The 17,927-nt window shown below is 45.4% G+C and overlaps 1 protein-coding gene across 3 annotated transcripts in view; it reads left to right on the plus strand.

Annotated features, from left to right (window-relative positions):
- Positions 1-8,288: 8,288 nt before the first annotated feature.
- Positions 8,289-17,927, plus strand: part of NRG3 (neuregulin 3) — a 1,024,900-nt gene continuing 1,015,261 nt past the window's right edge. For 2 of the 3 annotated variants that reach the window (XM_053306234.1, XM_053306236.1), the window contains exon 1: positions 8,292-10,355. In XM_053306234.1, the coding sequence (XP_053162209.1) occupies positions 9,614-10,355 (742 nt within the window). In that variant the 5' untranslated portion in view covers positions 8,292-9,613. Of the gene's footprint in view, positions 10,356-17,927 lie in introns of all 3 variants that reach the window. The other variant, XM_053306235.1, reaches the window with a different exon arrangement.

Raw genomic sequence — 17,927 nt, forward strand, 5'->3', positions numbered from 1 at the left:
GAGATACACTGCTGCGTCGATTGACTTCAAGAAAACAGAGCACTGGCGGGAGGAAAGCAGAAAGAGGCGTAAGTGCACTCTCCCCCACCCTTAAAGGTGCACCCCTCACCTTTGAACCACTCCCACCTGGAACCACCTGCTATTCGAACCAGGTCGGAGGCCCATAAAGGGCCTCTGAATCAGTTCCATGCACATCCCTAGAAAGAATCAGCAGCAGCAATAGTACAAAGCAGTTCAGGAATGTAGACCCAGTAGTAATGCAATGAAATGAAGTTGCAACAACGTTTACAAGCTTTGCAGGCTTGCACGCATAGCTGGTTCAAAATCTCATTACAAAATGTGTTATAGCTGCTTCCCTCATAAACACAAAGCAATGTTGTGTTTATTCAACTAAAGGTTTATTCAGAAAACAACTCCATTTTCTCCTTCTCCTTTCTCTCCCCTTTTCTTTCAGACACCATCCCCCACACTCTCTACAGCAGGGATTCTCAATGTTGGGTCACCAGATGTTATTGGACTTCAACTCCCATAATCCCCAACCAAAGACCACTGGGGCTGGGGATTCTGGGAGTTGAAGTCCAATAACATCTGGGGACGCAACATTGAGAATCCCTGCTCTACAGGATCCCTACTGGGACAAACTTCCAAACAACAAAACATAAAAGATACTGGATAGAATATTTATTATAGTAAATAAATATTAGATAGCTCTATTATTTAGAACCAGAATAAAAGAGGTTCAGGTAAAATAAAGGGTACATCACAGATTAGAAAGGCTGTGATTAAGTCCAAGCAGCAGTGTCAAGGTAGTCATAAAAGTCAAGGAACAAGTTTAAATGATACACTCCAACCAGCCCAAGCTAAGTGGGTGAGGAGTATGGGCATGCATATCTCCCCCATCAGGTACACTATCCCACTGCTGCCTAATTACATGAGGGAGTGGTTTGAACTACTACTCAATATGCAGACAAAATATGAGTCTTGCCCAAATGAGAAAGCAAATGATGGTAAAGCGAGTGAAATGATGGTAAAGCGAGTGAAAAAAGATGTATTTATTTAATAAATGTGTATGCCACCCAATACTGAAGTCTCTAGGTAGCTTACAGCATAAAAACAAACCACCAACTTTTAACAGTTGATATATAAAATATAAAATATAAATGTGATCAAGTTTGAGGAGTATGTTCCTGAAGTTGGGGTGGGGTAGGAGAAGTATTTATTTATATGCACCAGGAGCAAGAACCAGCCAGGGAGCTTGAAGGACGTTGAGACAACAAAGATATGAAAAGAATATTGAAGGAGGAAAAGGACAGTTCAGACCAGCTACATGAATTATTGGCATCAATTTCCAATATGGAGGATGTTGGAGAGAGACTAGCATCTGAAATGTTATTTTGGGGAAACAACTGAGGAACCCTATGAAATGGTGGTGACAACAGATTAAGTTTAAAAGCAAATTGACAAATTGCAAATTCAAAGGCACTAGGGACAGATGGCATTCACCCAAGAGTTTAAGATCTCTTAAAAATTCAAATGTGAAACTGCTGAACTTTTAACAAAAATATGCAACATATCATTAAAATCAGCCTCCTTACTAGAAGATTGGAATGTAGCCAATGTTTTAAAAGGAACCAGAGGGGATTTGGAAATTACAGAACTGTCTACTTAACATCCTAAGAAAATTAGTAGAAAATATTCAAGTTAGAATTGTTAAACATATGAGACCTATTTACACATTGGCTGAATTCGGATGTAAAGTGAAAATGGAGTCAAACAGAGCAGAGGTTGGAACTCCATTACGCATGAAAGCTTGCAACTGTAATTTCAAGCTGAAAGTGACCTGTGGTTTGCCTCACCAAACTCCAGTTTGAACCTCTGGTTTGCACTAATGTTTGCTGCTGAAAACAGAGGTTTGGCTACCAAACTATTATGTCCAAACATGGATGGTGCCATAACTGCCATTCCATGCAATTTTTGGAACTACAATCATAGAGATGGTGGCGCAGACCCACCCGGGATTGCGCTCACTCCATGTCTGTGATGCTTCACACTGGCTGTCTCTCTGAGCATCACCCTACCCCTCCTGTCTCCGATCCAAACAGCAGTTGCCCAGCAAAAGGGATGCCACCATGTCACATCCCAAGCTTGTCAGCCTGTCAAGCAGCAAAGTCATGCAGGGGCATGCCCTCTAGGGATGTGTGAAACACTTTGGATACAAAATGTTTTGTACCCAAAACAGCCTGTTCGGGTGTTTTGTAGACAAGACAAAACACCCATTTTCCAGATTCAAAAGTTTTGTATACAAAACAAAACGTCCCTGTTCTGGCTACAAAACGTTTTGATGTTTCGGACCTCCATTTTGTGGTGATCTCTGAGTCAGTCTCCATTTTGTGTTTGACATCTCTTTGAATTTCCCACCCTTCCAGCCTTCTGACCAGAGACCTAAATCATGGGCTGAACTGCTGACAATTCCCTCCTTGATCCCCATTGGCTCTTGTGCTTCTTGCCACTCTTTACTGACCCCACATTGGCCAGGGAAGGGTTGCTAACCCATGGGGTGCTGGGTTCTGTTGTTTCTGTATTGTTCTGAGTGTAGGTTCTCTGGTAGCATATGAGAGTGGATTCTTGTTTTTCACTGAAAATCTCATATGCTACCAGAGAATCTACAATGAACACCTCAGAAACAACAAAACCCAGTACCCCACGGGCTTGTGGGTATGGGGGTGGTTGGCACCCTATGTGCACTACACAACCCCTTGCTCTGGGCAACCCCAGTGCCCACCAAGTGGAATTATGGGGCTGCTGAAACCTCCATTATTCCCTATGGGAGAAATCTTAAAGACACGCAAACTTCAACAAATCACAAAAGATCAGCCCTTTCCCCAATTCCTTTGAAATAATTCTGGAAGTTTCCTTGCCCCCATTGGGCACTACCACCCACCACACTCCACTCTGGGTCATCCCTTTCCCCTTGATTTGAAGTGATACATTTGCTGGAATCAATTCTTAAAGATGTGTAAACTTAAAAAATTCAGAAAATATCAGCCCTTTGCCTAATTCCTTTGAAATTTGGTTGGTAGCTTTCACCCATTGGATACTACCACCACCACCCACTCCTTTTGCCCTGGGACCCTTTTTAAAAATCCAAATTGATTCGGATTCAGAAAATTCGGCTACAAAACAAAACAGGGCTGATTCAGATTCAGAAAATTTGGGTACAAAACAAAACGGGGGTGTTTCGATTCAGATACAAATCGAAACAAGAAAATTACAAAATGCACACCCCTAATGCCCTCTTCGCACTCTGTCCCTTGCTCCCTGCTCCTGGCAAGCAGGAGGAAAAGGGAATGGGATGACAGGACAGGCACTAAGTGCTTTGCTCCCCGAGAAGCAATGATCTATGTTCAAGAGAAGAAATACTCCAGGTGGCAACATAAGCAGGGCACCCCTTTCCAGCACCATGATGGAAACATGTGTTAGGGCAGGGATACCCAGGATTGGGTTTGAAAGGCAGCCCCAACAACCAATTCTTGAACCGTCAATTTCTATTTTTTCCACAAATAATTTTGGTAAGGGGGGGCAGCCCCTTCCACTTGGGAATGCCTGTGTGGTCCCTAGGCTTATTCATGTGAAGAGCAAGGCAGCAGGAACAGCATTGCTAACATGAGAGGGGAAATTATGGCTCCCCTCTCCCATGATTCCCTGTGGCAGCAGATCTACATACAGCATAACACCAGCCCAAACTTGAAAATTTTGAATGACAGTAAAGATCCATCCCTGAACCCAGTGTTCCCCCTGTCTGCACATGTGGCTAGGCTCTGACACATGGAGCATCACAGTCTCCTTTGGATCCATGCAAGGCTTCCCAGGGGAGGAGGGGCCTGCAGTGCAAATGTTCTATCATTAGCCAGAGAGAGTGGGGCCCCTGCTTTGTTGGGTTAACTCAACTCGTGAGTGCACAGTCCAACAGAAAACTGAGGGTGTTCTACCCTATGGTTCTCTCCAGTAGACCGTCTCTTTCATGAGAGTAGTAGTCTGTCAGCAGCAAGCTGCTGGGGGAGCAGGGGTGTGGTTTGGTCTGCATGGACTGCTTTGCCAGGGTGAGCCCTCACAAGACCATCCTAGGTCACAACACGACAGATGCCCCAGGATTCTTTGTCCTCTCTCATATACATATCCCCTCTTAGGAAGTCATCATGTTCTCTTCCCTTTTTTGAGTAACAGGGAAATATTGCCCCCAATCCCCCCCCCATTGTTCTTCTACAGGACAGTTTTGTTGCAGAGCTCTTAGGATGGTGACGAAGCTATCACTGTCAGAAAGAGTGCTGGCATGGCATGGCATGTAAAGGGATTTAAATGCCCTTTCCATGCCGAGGGTGGGTGGACCATTAGGAAAAGGCATGATTGCATTTGGCACACCACCTTTAAGATCATGGCCAATGGGAGCCTCTCTGGTGACATGGTGACATCTTTTCCACAATCTGCCAATGCAAGTGCTATGGAACTTGCTGGGATTGGCCTGGGGTGGGGGGTAGGAAGAGGGAGGGGCTCCCCTCTCTTGAAACCGGAGCTTGCCGGACCATGGTTGGGCAAATGTCTGCAATGCAATGTATGGTTTGATTGAAACTGCGTGTTTGTCAACTTCCGATTTCACGTTATGTGCGAATGCAGCCATTATGAACGCATGTATGGTACATGTTGAATGCATGTTTAGTAGTACACTTCCTATCCATACCACATATTTGAGGGACCTGTACATGGGTTCAATTTTAAAATGAATGCAGGAAAGAAGTATGAGTATAGCATGAGTATGGCCCTTCAGGGAGTGAACCAGCATGACTTCCGCAAAGGTAAACCTTGCCTTACCAACCTTTTGGAGTTCTTTGAGAGTGTCTACAAGTGTGTGGATCAAGGTGATCCAGTTGACATAGTATACCTGGACTTCCAAAAAGCTTTTGACAAAGTTCCTCATCAAAGACTCCTGAGGAAACTTAGTGGTCATGGGATAAGGGGACAAGTACATGTGTGGATTGCTAACTGGTTAAAAGACAGGAAACAGAGGGTAGGTATAAATGGGAGAGTTTTCACAATGGAGGGAAGTAAGAAGTGGGGACCCCCCAGGGTTCTGTTCTGGGACCGGTGCTTTATAATTTATTCATAAATGATCTAGAAGCAGGGGTAAGCAGCGAGGTGGTCAAGTTTGCAGATGATACCAAACTCTTCCGGGTAGTGAAATCCCAAATGGATTGTGAGGAGCTCCAAAAGGATCTCTCCAAACTGGGTGAGTGGGCGACAAAGTGGCAAATGCGCTTCAGTGTTGGCAAGTGTAAAGTGATGCACATTGGGATGAAAAACCCCAACTTCAAGTATATGCTGATGAGATCTGAGCTGTTGGTGACGGACCAGGAGAGGGATCTTGGGGTTGTGGTGGACAGCTCGTTGAAAGTGTCGACTCAATATGCAGCAGCAGTGAAAAAGGCCAATTCCATGCCAGGGATCATTAGGAAGGGGGTTGAAAATAAAACGGATAATACTTTAATGCCCTTATACAAAACTGTGGTGCAACTACACTTGGAGTACTGTGTACAATTCTGGTCACCACATCTAAAAAAGGACATTGTTGAACTGGAAAAGGTGCAGATGATTATCAGGGGCCTAGAGCACCTTTCTTATGAGGCAAGACTACAACACCTGGGGCTTTTTCATTTAGAAAAAAGACGACTGCGGGGAGACATGATAGAGGTCTATAAAATCATGCATGGTGTGGAGAAAGTGGATAGAGAGAAATTCTTCTCCCTCTCCCATAACACTAGAACCAGAGGTCTTCCCATGAAATTGATTGCCGGGAAATCTAGGACCAACGAACGGAAGTACTTTTTCACACAATGCATAATCCACTTCTGGAATTCTCTGCCACAAGATGTGCAGACAGCCAACAACCTGGATGGCTTTAAGAAGGGTTTGGATAACTTCATGGAGGAGAGGTCTATCAACGGCTACTAGCAGGAGGGCTGTGGACCACCTCCAGCCTCAAAGGCAGGATGCCTCTGAGTACCAGTTGCAGAGGAGTTACAGCAGGAGAGCGGGCATGCCCTCAACTCCTGCCTGTGGCTTCCAGAGGCATCTGATGGGCCACTGTGTGAAACAGGATGCTGGACTAGATGGGCCTTGGGCCTGATCCAGCAGGGCTGTTCTTATGTTCTTACAGAGACAACTAAATGCAGGTACAACATGAATGTCTGAATAAGGCTATAGAAGAACTAACCTTGCTGAGAACAAATCAGCATGGCGTTTGCCTCATTAAGCATTTAGAATTTAATTGAACATGTAGATGAGGCAATCTTGTAGATGTTATATGTTGGGACTGCCAAAAAGCTTCTGAAAAAGTCCCTCACCAGAGGATCCTGAGTAAACTTCATTTTCAAAGGATAAGATGACAGATCCTCTTATGAATCGTTAAAAAGTAAAGAGCAGAAAGCAGATGGTAGGAATAAATGGGTAGATTTCATAGAGGAGGTAAGTCAGCAGTGGGAACCCCAAGGCTGACTTACATCCTCTATGAAAACGACCCATTCCACCACCCCCAAGGTTCCCAAGGTGGTGAACTCTAAAGCAACAGTGAAGCATTCCAGAAGGATCTCTCCAAAACAACTAGGAATATTAGCACCTAACTAACAAATGAGATTATATGTAAGTGCAAATTATGTATGTTAGAAGTAACAATCCAAACTTCACATACACACTGTTGGAGTATGAACTGGCTTTGGCTACCAGAGTGAAAAGTCTCTTGTTCTAGTGGACACTTCACTGCAAACAGTAACTCATCGTGCAGTGTCAATGAGAACAAGCAAGCTCAATGTTGGGAATTATTAGGAAAGAGACTGAGAATACAAATGGCCCATATTATAATGCCTTCATATAAATCGATGGTGCATCCACATTTGGAATATTGTGAATACCTGTCCTGGTCAGGCCCCATCTCAAAAACCATATCCTACAGTTTGAAAAGCTGTATACAAAAATGATCAAGGGACGAGAACACCTTTCCAACGTGAAGGCCAAAACTTTTGGTGTCTGGGGTGGGGGGGGGAAGGCAATGAAGGGAGGCATGACAGATATAAAATTCTGACCTGTAAGGAGAGAGTGAATTGATGGTTTTTGTTTACCCTATCTTAATATTAGACCTCAAGGTCAAATTGATCAGCAAAAGATTCAGAAAAGAAGTACTATTTCACACAATACACGGTTAACTTACAGCATTGATTGTTGCAGGACGTGGTGATCGTCACTATTTTAGATGGTTTTTAGAAAGGATCAGATAAATTAATGGAAGACAGATCAATTGTCAGCTATGGTAGCACCTTCATGTTTGCATGCAGTATATTTGAACATATGTAGCTGCCTTATGCCGACTGATGGCAGCTCCCCAAGAAAGGATTTCAAATTTTCCACGCCCTACCTGGAGATGCCAGGGATTGAACCTGGGACCTTTGGCATACAGATCATGTTTTATGCCACTGAGCTATGGCTCATCTCCATCTCTCTCTCTATCTAATACTTCTGTGGACATAAAATGAATCGGATACTGGGGACATAAAATGAATCGGAGAGGACTCTTGCCTTCATGCTCTGCTGATTGTATGTAGACTTCCGTAAGCATCTGCTTGGCCACTGTTGGAAGCAGAATGCTGGACTAGATGGACCTTTAGTCTGATCCTGCAAGACTCTTCATACCAAGGATTTGTTGGTGGTGGTTGTTGGTGGTGATCATCATCATCATGGCTGTTGTTGTTGGTCATCATGGAGGAGGTTGTCATGGTATTTCAGAATGCAATACAACCCAGAAAGGTAGGTTACTCCGTACTATTATCCCTAAATGAAGGGTGGGTTGGGTTGGCCTAAAGCCTCCCAGTGAGTTCAGAGGAAAGGTGAGATTTCAGCCAAGACTTTCCCGATTCACAGCTCCAGTCTCTTCGCAGGCACCCTGCTACAAAGCCAGCTAGCTCCCTGTGTCATCCTGCTTTTTGTGACTACTGTTATTAATGAATGTGTTAATGAATTAAATTGCTCTGCAGAAATCCGCTTTGGTACTAGGAATTCCACGCCAAAGGTGTCGCCGCCTCCGCCCTCCTGGCTCCTCCCTCTCCACACACACATGTCCCTTTTGCCATGCAGCTGCAGCGGGAGGCGGGAGCAGTAGACTTCCCAAAACCGGAGCCTCGGCTGGGAGGGATCCGATTAGAAATCGAGCAACAACAACCAGGCAGGCGGTGGCGGCGGCGGCAGCAGCAGCAGCAGCCCCCGCCCCGCCCGCGAGGGTTTGCCCGGATCATTTATTTATCTTTGTGCGCATTAAAGAAACCACCATTTGGCTTGAGAGAGGGGGAGGTGGTTTCCTTGCCAAGCCAGCAGTCGCCGCTCCCCCCTTTTCTCTCCCCCACCACCTCCATATACTGCAATAGGAATACACAATAGCACTGAAAGCTGCAAAGGAGCTCGGAGAACCGCCTGGTTCCATACATTTCTGTCTCTCCTCCCTTGTCTCGTTGCCTGGGATGATGATTATTCCCGATGAAGATTACTTGGTCATTTTTTCCCTTCTTTCTTTTCAGTTTTTGGCGTGAGTGTGATCCCCCACCCCCCACCCCAGCCCGCCGTTTGATGCAACGTTTGGAAGTCCTGCATACAACGCTTTATTGGGGGGTTGAAATATTCCAAAATCGTCTGTAGTTTTGACTTGGAAGGGATGCTGGGCTGGTGGTGGCGGCGGCTCCTGGTTCTCCAGCCGAGGCTCCCTCTCTCTCCTTTCCCTCCGCTCTGCCTTCGGATTGGTCTCTCCTCTTTAAAGTGCTGTCCAAGGGTTGGCTGCAGGGCTGCTGAATAACAGGTGCAGTTTGCTGCTCCGTCGCCTCGGAAGGGGGGGGGGAGAGAAAGAAAAAGCGAAGCAGCCGAGGAATGTTGCTGCCGCCGCCGCCGCTGCTGGTCCGTCCGCCGCCGCCGCCGCTTCTTGAGGGGGAGAAAGGGGACATCACCCCAAATCAGCAGCCGAGGGAGTTTTTTCCCCTCCCCTCCTCCTCCTCCTCTCCCTCTTCTGTATGGAGACCTGGGCTTCGTGATTGCTGCTGAATGCGGATCTTTGGGCTAAAATACCGAGGAAAACCTGTCTTCGTCTAGGAGGCGGATTGAATTCTTGGGGACTGCTGATTTGTGCTTGGTGGGGGTTGGGGGGGGGAGAAACGCGGGGCTTTCTTCGTTTGGCAAAGGAAGGAAGGGGGGAACCGGTGGCAAAAGGAGGATACTTCGGCTGCTGCTGCTCGAGGATGGGGAGAGCTTGGCCATTTCAGCTGATTCAGCACCGGTTGTGTGAATGCGTGTGTGTGTGTATATGATGACGGGGGGTAGAATATCTAGATCTTGAATGGAGAAATGTCCTTTTGGTAACTGACGGCCGCTGCCCCCTCCCTTCCGTCGGATCTTCCTATTTTCTCTCTCTTTCTCTCTCGCCTTAGCACCCCCTCCCCAGCCTCCCACCCTCTTTTGCTCCGCATGCTGCTCCCTCCCCCCCGATGCCTTTTCTTTCCCCCGGGGGAGGGTGTGAAAGGCACCTAGGAGGATGAGCGAAGGGGTCGCCTCGCCGCCTGGTGCTGCAGCTGCTGCCGAGGAGGGGGCGGCGGCTGGAGCCGGGGGTCCTGCGGACGGCGATGGGGGCCCCGATCCCGCGGCCCGCGAGGTGCGTTGTAGCGACTGCATCGTGTGGAACCGTCAGCAGACGTGGCTGTGCGTGGTGCCCCTCTTCATCGGCTTCGTGGGCTTGGGGCTCAGCCTGATGCTGCTCAAGTGGATCGTGGTGGGCTCCGTCAAGGAGTACGTGCCCACTGAGCTAATGGATTCCAAAGGGATGGAGCAGGACCCCATCTTCCTCTCCAAGCCCACCACGCCGCCCAAGAGCATGGAGACTACCACGGCCACCACCACCGCCGCTGCCGCCACCTCGAGGACACCCAATCGGATAAGTACCCGCCTCACCACCATGACCAGGGCGCCCACCCGCTTCCCGGGCACGCGGGGCCCTATCCGGTCCAACCCGCCGAGATCCACCACGGCGCGCCACACGGTTATGCCCCCGACCGTCCTTGCCACCTCCACCGTCCCTTTCAGCACCACCATCCTGATCTCCCGCCCGGCGCCTGGCACCCCTGGGACCCAGCCCCTGCCCATCTGGCCCACTGCGGCATACACTACCTCCTCCTACAAGACCTATCTTCAGGACTCCGCTCCATCGTGGACCTTATCGCCCTTCCAAGAGGCCAGCACCACCACCACCACGCCAGAGGCCAACACGAGCCCCAAATACCGTGAGTGCAACAAAACTTCTCGCTTTGTCAGTAGGGGGAGGTTTGCCCCTTCCTTTGGGGAAAGCGGCGCTCTTTCCCTGTGAACAGGGCTTGGGTTGAAGGCTTTTCTAGATGTTTGCACGGTTCTAGTGTGGTGTGTGTCAGCCACAGGGCCGCTCAGTGCGCTGCCAGCGGTTGGGTTAGCGGCTCCCTGGAAGTTTCTGTCTTGTTTTCTGCTTACTCCAGATCCTTCAGGCACAACCCAACCCACCGCCCACCCCCTTTCCTCCCTTTTAGGTAGGAGCTTGTTGTGATGATGGAGGTGCAACCTGTCTTTGTAGCAGCCATTGGAGGTGGAGTTCATTCCCAAGACAAGACTGGGATAGAGAGGCACCAATCTTCATCTCCCACTTTGCTCCCCTTTCCACCCCACGCTAGACACATTTTTGAAAAGAACACAATGATTCAAAGACAGAAGAAGAATTATGAGGTTGGAGGTAGCTGGGGGCCCTTTCAGGGGCGGTTAATCTACCTAGGTGTCTCTCGAAAGATGCTGACCTTGATGATTCTGTGGCTTTTAGGGAGATGAGAAGAAAAAGAACGGAAAACTGATGAGGACAAGTGCTTTGGACTGGAGTCTTGCTTAGATTGTGCTCAGGACTGTTGGGGGGGAAAGAGAGAGAGAGAGAGAGAGAGAGAGAGAGAGAGAGAGAGAGAGTGTTAGCCTCCTATACAAGCCTTCCCCTTCCCCTTTTTAGAAATGCTCTCTAACTCCACAGATCCACCACCTCTTCTCTTGCTCCACTGTTGCAAAATCATGAGTGCCAGTTCCATTTCAGGAGAATGGAGAAGAGCACACCCCATGAATATATGCATCAGCTCAGGGAAGTCGCCTCTCTCCCTTTGATGCTAGCTCCAGCCTGATCAAATGTGTGCGTCAATGGGGTGTGTGTGTATTTGTATGAATGTCTGTATGTATAGATCTGTATGTCCTCCCACCTCAAACCCCTCTATACAGAGTCTAACTCCCACCCCTACCCCCTTTCCCATTTGAAAATGAGTTAGATTGTACAATCTCCTGTGAAGGTTATCTAGGACAAACATCATCTCTCTGGTGAAGCAACTTCTGGGTGCTGCTATTTAAACAAAAAACCTATGTGGTTATAGTAATAGACTGGTGTCCCTTTTCCTTCCCTTAATTCAGTGTAGGAAGCCACTAGAGATGCTCTTGGTTCTTCCATTAATTCTTCTTACTTAAATAATGTTAATCCAGTTGAAGTCTGAATAACATCTGAAGTAATTTTCCTGTCTTGTGCCCCCTCCTTCTTGCATGCTAATTTGGGGTTATGCCACTGGTGGGTTTGCTGATTTCTGTCTGTCTGTCTTGCTGCCTTAAAAATGCATTTAAACCTATTTGATGCTCACACCTTGGGATGAAGAATCAATATGTACAAGCCAAAGGATGCTGATTTGGGGAAAGAAGGAGGGGGAGGGGCTTGAAAGCAAGGCTGCAATGCAATATGGTACTAGAGGTGGTCAATCAGAGGTAATATCCTCTGGTCAGTGGACAAGAGGCTACTGAAAGGCTGTAAGCTGCATTTGATGAGTGTCCTTTTTGTGATAGGGAAGGGGGGAACTATTGATGACAGTTTCTTTTCAGAGGATGAAGCTGTGGCTGAAATGTACTAACACCTTCCCCTCTTCACTCACCCTTTCCCTCTCAAGACTGCTTCATTTTTCATTCTGTGCCCCCTCCTGTGTTAAAGCTCCTTCAGAGCAGAAACCTATCTGGCATTTTCCAACTGCATTGATTTTGTGTGGCTCCAATGCTATACTGAGGGATAGTGGACAGGCAGGGTGCTGTGAAATTTGGAAATGCTACCTTGCAGTCTATTTCCTTCTCTTATTCTCATCTATCTTTTCCCCCCTGATTTGCAAGGAGGCTGGAAAATCCTCTATAATTTTCTATCCTGCCATCCTAGTTCTTAGATTATAGAACCTGCTTAATACATGACTGTCAGCTGGCAAGATCTACTCCCCACCCTAACTAATTCAATCTCTCTCTCTCATATGCACCCCCCCTTCACATATGTGATCAAGGACTGTTTATTTTTGCAAGCGATCCAGATCTTGCTAATTGAACTATTTAAATCAGAGGGCAGATCAGGGTGTCCCCTCTCTCTTTCCCACCCCCATCTAGTTTTGTCAAAGCACAAAATACTAGAAGTGCAAACCCACCAGAAATTGACCCTGTTTGAGCACATTGATAGCTCATGATTATCATTAACGGGAGATTAAATAGATTACATAAAAAAGGATTGGAATTTATAGGGCATGTGGAATTCCTCTCCCTCCCCTTCCCCCTACAAAGCTGTACAATGTTGCGATTCAGATAATCTTTCTATCAGGTTACAGTACAGAGTAGAAGCAATATTGTAATCGTTCCATGGTGGACAGCTAACATGGGGTTATAGCTGCTGACCCTGTGACTTGTTATCTGCATCTTGTGCTCACTTTAATCTTTGATCTCTCTTTTTAAAAGGCCTTTTGTAGGAAGGAGGAAATAGATAAAAGGAATACCAGTTTCATTTAAAAAAATTAGCTACCAGACTCAGTAACCTGGTCCTTCTCTTCCCATGAATTTTACTCTTGTTTATTTAACATAAAATAAAATAAAATAAAATAAAATAAAATAAAATAAAGGCTTGGCTCCTGAAGAACTGTGTGGACATGAATGTGTATATGACACTGTTTGGTGCCCTGCTTGTGCAGATTCGTCTGATAGATCATCTGGATTGGAAAGACACATATAGAAGGCAAAGATGTACTAGCCCACTTGGCTATGATATATTTAGAAAAGAGCCTTCATTTGCAGTGACTTAGGTTGTCTTTCATTAAGTAATCAAAGGCATGAAAGCAGTGTGGGCTGTAGGAATGTAGATTAAGAAAACAGAAATTGAGTCTCTGAATGGTTCCTACATTCACAGGCCTCTCCACACTTCCAGCTTAAAATTGGTTTAACCGTGATTCCCCCTCTGCTTGGAGAACTTTGGGAATTGTAGTTCTGTGAGAGGAAAGGGCTCTGGATTTCTAAGGGAATTCGACAAACCACAATTCCCAAGGTAACGTGAGAAAAACCATGATGATTACAATGATAGAAAATGGAGAGAGGTTTCATAGTGTAAGAAGGGCCCTGCGTATATCTCTTTGTTGTGTTTGGAGGAGTTTCTTTGATATGAGATTATGTGAAATGATATTTGGGACTTTGGTTGGTGTTCTTGGGGAAGATTGTTTTTCAGTAAGCTCTCAGTGGCAAGCTGTTTACTCTGACAGCTGTTTTGAACAATGAAGAGCCATTCATTCACTATCTACCATTTATTAGTAGCAAACATAAACAACCTGCAATGGACTTCTTGGGCATCATTCATAAATCTGCTCAAATGTTATTCTTTAGGCCATCAACTGCAGCAGAAGCTTTCAACATGGCATAACATCATAAGGGGCCATGGGACCCCTAACCTGTGGCACATGGAGTGGAAACAAACAAGTTGCTGACTCTGAAGTTTCTTGACTTCCCTTTAGGGCCACAAACCTGACTATGTATAGTGCAGACAGTGTCATCAGAAAGATGGAAGAAAGTAGTTGTAGCTGCTGGGAAGGTAACCGTAGTGTTCCTTGGGTGTGGTAATAAGAACACTTGACCTGGACACAATCTGGACAGAGACACAAAAGGGGCTTCAGTGATCCTACAAGACAGTGGAAATTATTGTGATAATAATGTTAATACAATGTCTCCTGTCTGGAGACTTGGTAAGAGCAGCAGGTCAGGCTATACAGCATCACTGCATCCTTTCACTGTAGCTGTGTGTGTATCTTCACACAGGGAAGTACATTCAGCCTTTAGACTTCTGGTGGGGGAAGAGAAAATGGAAAACATATGGCCCTGGACAACAGTAGCTGGCTGCATCTTTATGTAACAACTTCTGAGCAGGAGTGAGCAATCCATCTGAAGAGTGGAAACTTGGAGTTCCAGCATCAGCATCATTAAAAGCCTGCAACCATTTTTAACCTGCCCCAGTGCCAGTTTAAGGGGGGAATAGAGTGGTATAGAACTAGAAAACTGTCCACCCATCCAGGTCTGTATACAAATACAATGAATATTTCCTTGTCCTCAACATAGGCATGACTAGTTATGGCACTGGAGGGTAAAGTCCACTGGCTGGTGTGATGACTCTCTTTCCTCTACATTGCAGAAGAGAGAGCAATTCAAGGGGTTGGGCTTGAATCCCTAAAGGAAGCTTTGGGGGAGAGGGAGGGATGGAAGATTAATTAAAAGGGAGTCCACATCTTTTCCTCTGCTAAAACTGTAGTTTATAATTCATAAAACAAATTGATGTGAATTTTTGGATGCATGCTTTTCTAGGGCTGCAAGCATTGATCACATCCATAGATTGATCAATGGATTCATTCACTGGAGATTAAAAATTGATCATTCGTTTTAAATGCCAAGCATCCCTTATTAGTGTTGTCATTGGTACAATCTATGTCCCTGCATCTCCTGAATCAAGTGATGTGCAGCAATTTGATTTTCCAGAAACTTACCTGAGCTGTTTAATTTAAAAAGGTGTAACCTTCTTTTGGACTATCACCTGTGGTTGGCATGTAGTATTTAATCTGGTAATGAGTCTATTTAATCAGACAGAAGCAACACTGTCAACTGACTTAAGAAGCTGACGGGTTGATAGCCTGATTTTCTCCCCTCTAAGTATTTTCTGTTCTACTGTGACTTTGTTGCTCTGTAAGACTGAAATTTTATACTTAGATTAGATATCCTGCAAGAACTCATCAGTGCAGTGAAACTGCTCCCTATTGTTTAAATGTATGGCAGAGAAACTCAGAGCAGCAGCCAATGCTGGATCACATAATGCAGAAGAGCCAAAGTAGAGAGATGTTACAGAACTTGTCATCAATACCCTTTTGAGAAATGCAACAGGGAGCTCTTTCTATGTGTATGAGCTGCTTCCTGGGATGACTTAATTTTCTTTTGGTCCTCATTCAGAAATATGAAGTTTACCCATTATTACCAATTAGGTGCAACTAGCAAAATGCTAATTGTTGTGATCAGTGGGATGTGTGTAGGTTGGAAGGAAGGTTTGCAAAGAACAGTTTGCAAAGAGTGCATATAGACACATCCCACAGCCCCATACACACAATATGGGATCCCTGTTGATGGAGGCTGAGCCACCCATTATCATGGCTGGTTGGGAGGTTTTGCTTTCACTGCAGTGTGCAGTGCTTTATTTTTCCATACTGGAGAAAATGGCAGCCATTCATTTTAAAGGGAGAAAGAAGTGCACTTAGAGGCATCACTGAGATAGGGTTAAACCTGCTCCTGGGGAGTCCAGTATCTGGGCAATGGAGCAGGTTTTGTCTTCTCTCAGCTGGTTCCTAGATTGCAGCTCATTTGCTCCCCCTCTGCCGGGAATTAATGGGAGCCACTGAGCAATCGATCAGCACTCATCAGTATAGACCCACTCCTTCACCTGCATATCCCTGTCATTGCTTCAGTTTTTGGTTTTACGTTAGTTTGTGTGATGTGGTATTGTAAATGCTAAAGCATGATGGTGGCATATTGGACTTTTAAGTGTGCAACAAAGAAAAAAAAGGTTTGGACCCCTCTCTCTCTCTCTCTCTCTCTCTCTCTCTCTCTCTCTCTCTCTCTCACACACACACACACACACACACACACACACACACACACACCAAAAATACAAAATAAAAATCAAAGAAAGAAAGAGTTGTAGAGTTGTGGCAAGTTGGTGTCGACTCCTGGCACCCACAGAGCCCTGTGGCTTACTTTGGTAGAATACAGGAGTGGTTTACCATTGCCTCCTCCCACGCAGTCTGAGATGATGCCTTTCAGCATCTTCAAATATCGCTGCTGCCCGATATAGGTGTTTCCCATAGTCTAGGAAACATACCAGCAGGGATTCAAACCAGCAACCTCTTGCTCCCTAGGCAAGTTACTTCCCCACTGCACCATTATGTGGCGATAGATAGATAGGATTAAATATGATTATTATGACTATTTAGAGCATTATGGCATCAACGTTGGCACATGCATTTGCAAGGGGAGGGGGTATCAAATATTTTAGGTTCAGTGCTGTTTTATTAGATAACGTACTTTAATGAGATAGACAGTTTTAAATATTGATGACAGGACTGAGGGGAATGATCACCAAAGAGGTTTACACAGAACATAAATCTCTTGGAGGCCAAGACAAACCCTACTGGAAGTCTGCTCCTTTCACAGCCCATAAAACACCTCCCAATTCAGTTGACACCTCATTTAGCAATGTGTTGAGACCTTGATCAAATACAAATTAAAGCCAATGCATTTCTTTCATTGGACAGTGGATTAGACCCTGAGCACCCGAAGGCATTTATTTTACATTGTTGAATGTCGAGTAGAAATCTCTCCCCACCCCATCTCTTTCTCATACATAACACACATCCATATAAATATTGTTGCCAATGTTGAGTTATACCTTCTTGAAAAATGCACAGTGAAATTGTTGTCTAGAACAAATTATGAACATATGATGCTGCCTTATATCAGATCAGACTATCAGACCAAGGAGCTCTGAACTGTCTCCTCTGATGGGCCATGGCTCCCTCGGGTTCAAGGGGAAGTCTTTATTATAAAGTTGCAGCCTTTTCCTTATAAAACACAATCTTATTCAGTTATGGTATTAGTATATGTACAGCACTGCTAATGTGTGTGCCACGTTTTGCAGTAATATAAGCCTAAACAACACAAAAGAAACAAGTTTCTGTCCCAAGTTGCTTACAGTAGAATCTACATTTTGGCAATTGGCAACTATCCTTATTGGACCCCAGGACAGAATCTCTCCCAATTGCTGCTGCTGGTTTCCTCTGGGTGGGGTGTTTCTTTTTAGATTGTGAGGTGAGCCCTTTAGGAACAGGGCATCATCTCCAGTGTTTCCTCTAACAGGGATTCCCAGATGTTGTTGACTACAACTCGCAGAATCCCCAGCCAAACAGTGATCATCTCCTTATTCTTTTTCTATCTAACCTGCTTTGAGGATTTTTCAGTGAAAAGCTGCATATAAATCAATAAGAATAACAGAGGGAGGAGCAAAAATAAGAAGCCACAGAGTGAAGGAGAACACTGGAAACATGATCATGTTTCATAAAGTGTAACAGAAATGCCTCTGTTGAATGTTTACCATTGGTTGGGATTTACTTTTGATAGTTTATTGAACAAAATTAAAATGAAGAAGTGAGGGTGGTTTGGTGCACCATGTGCAGAGAGCCTGGACCTGGGAGATCTGTGTTCCATTCTCAGTGTAAATAATGGATGCACTAAATGACCTTGGCAAACTGGGCAAGTGAAGTACTTGCTCAGTCCCTGTGTGGGGTAGGTAACTTCAGCCTCAGTTTTCCAAACTGGGGAAAACAGGATGTAGGATGTACCTTGTAGGACTGTTGTAAAGATGAATGAGATAAGGATGATAAAAGCACTTTACCAAGTGAACACTCCCCTGAATTCTAAATATTGGAAATTGCCTT

The sequence above is a fragment of the Hemicordylus capensis genome, chromosome 3 (assembly GCF_027244095.1).
Source record: "Hemicordylus capensis ecotype Gifberg chromosome 3, rHemCap1.1.pri, whole genome shotgun sequence".
NCBI classification, from domain to species: Eukaryota; Metazoa; Chordata; class Lepidosauria; order Squamata; family Cordylidae; genus Hemicordylus; species Hemicordylus capensis.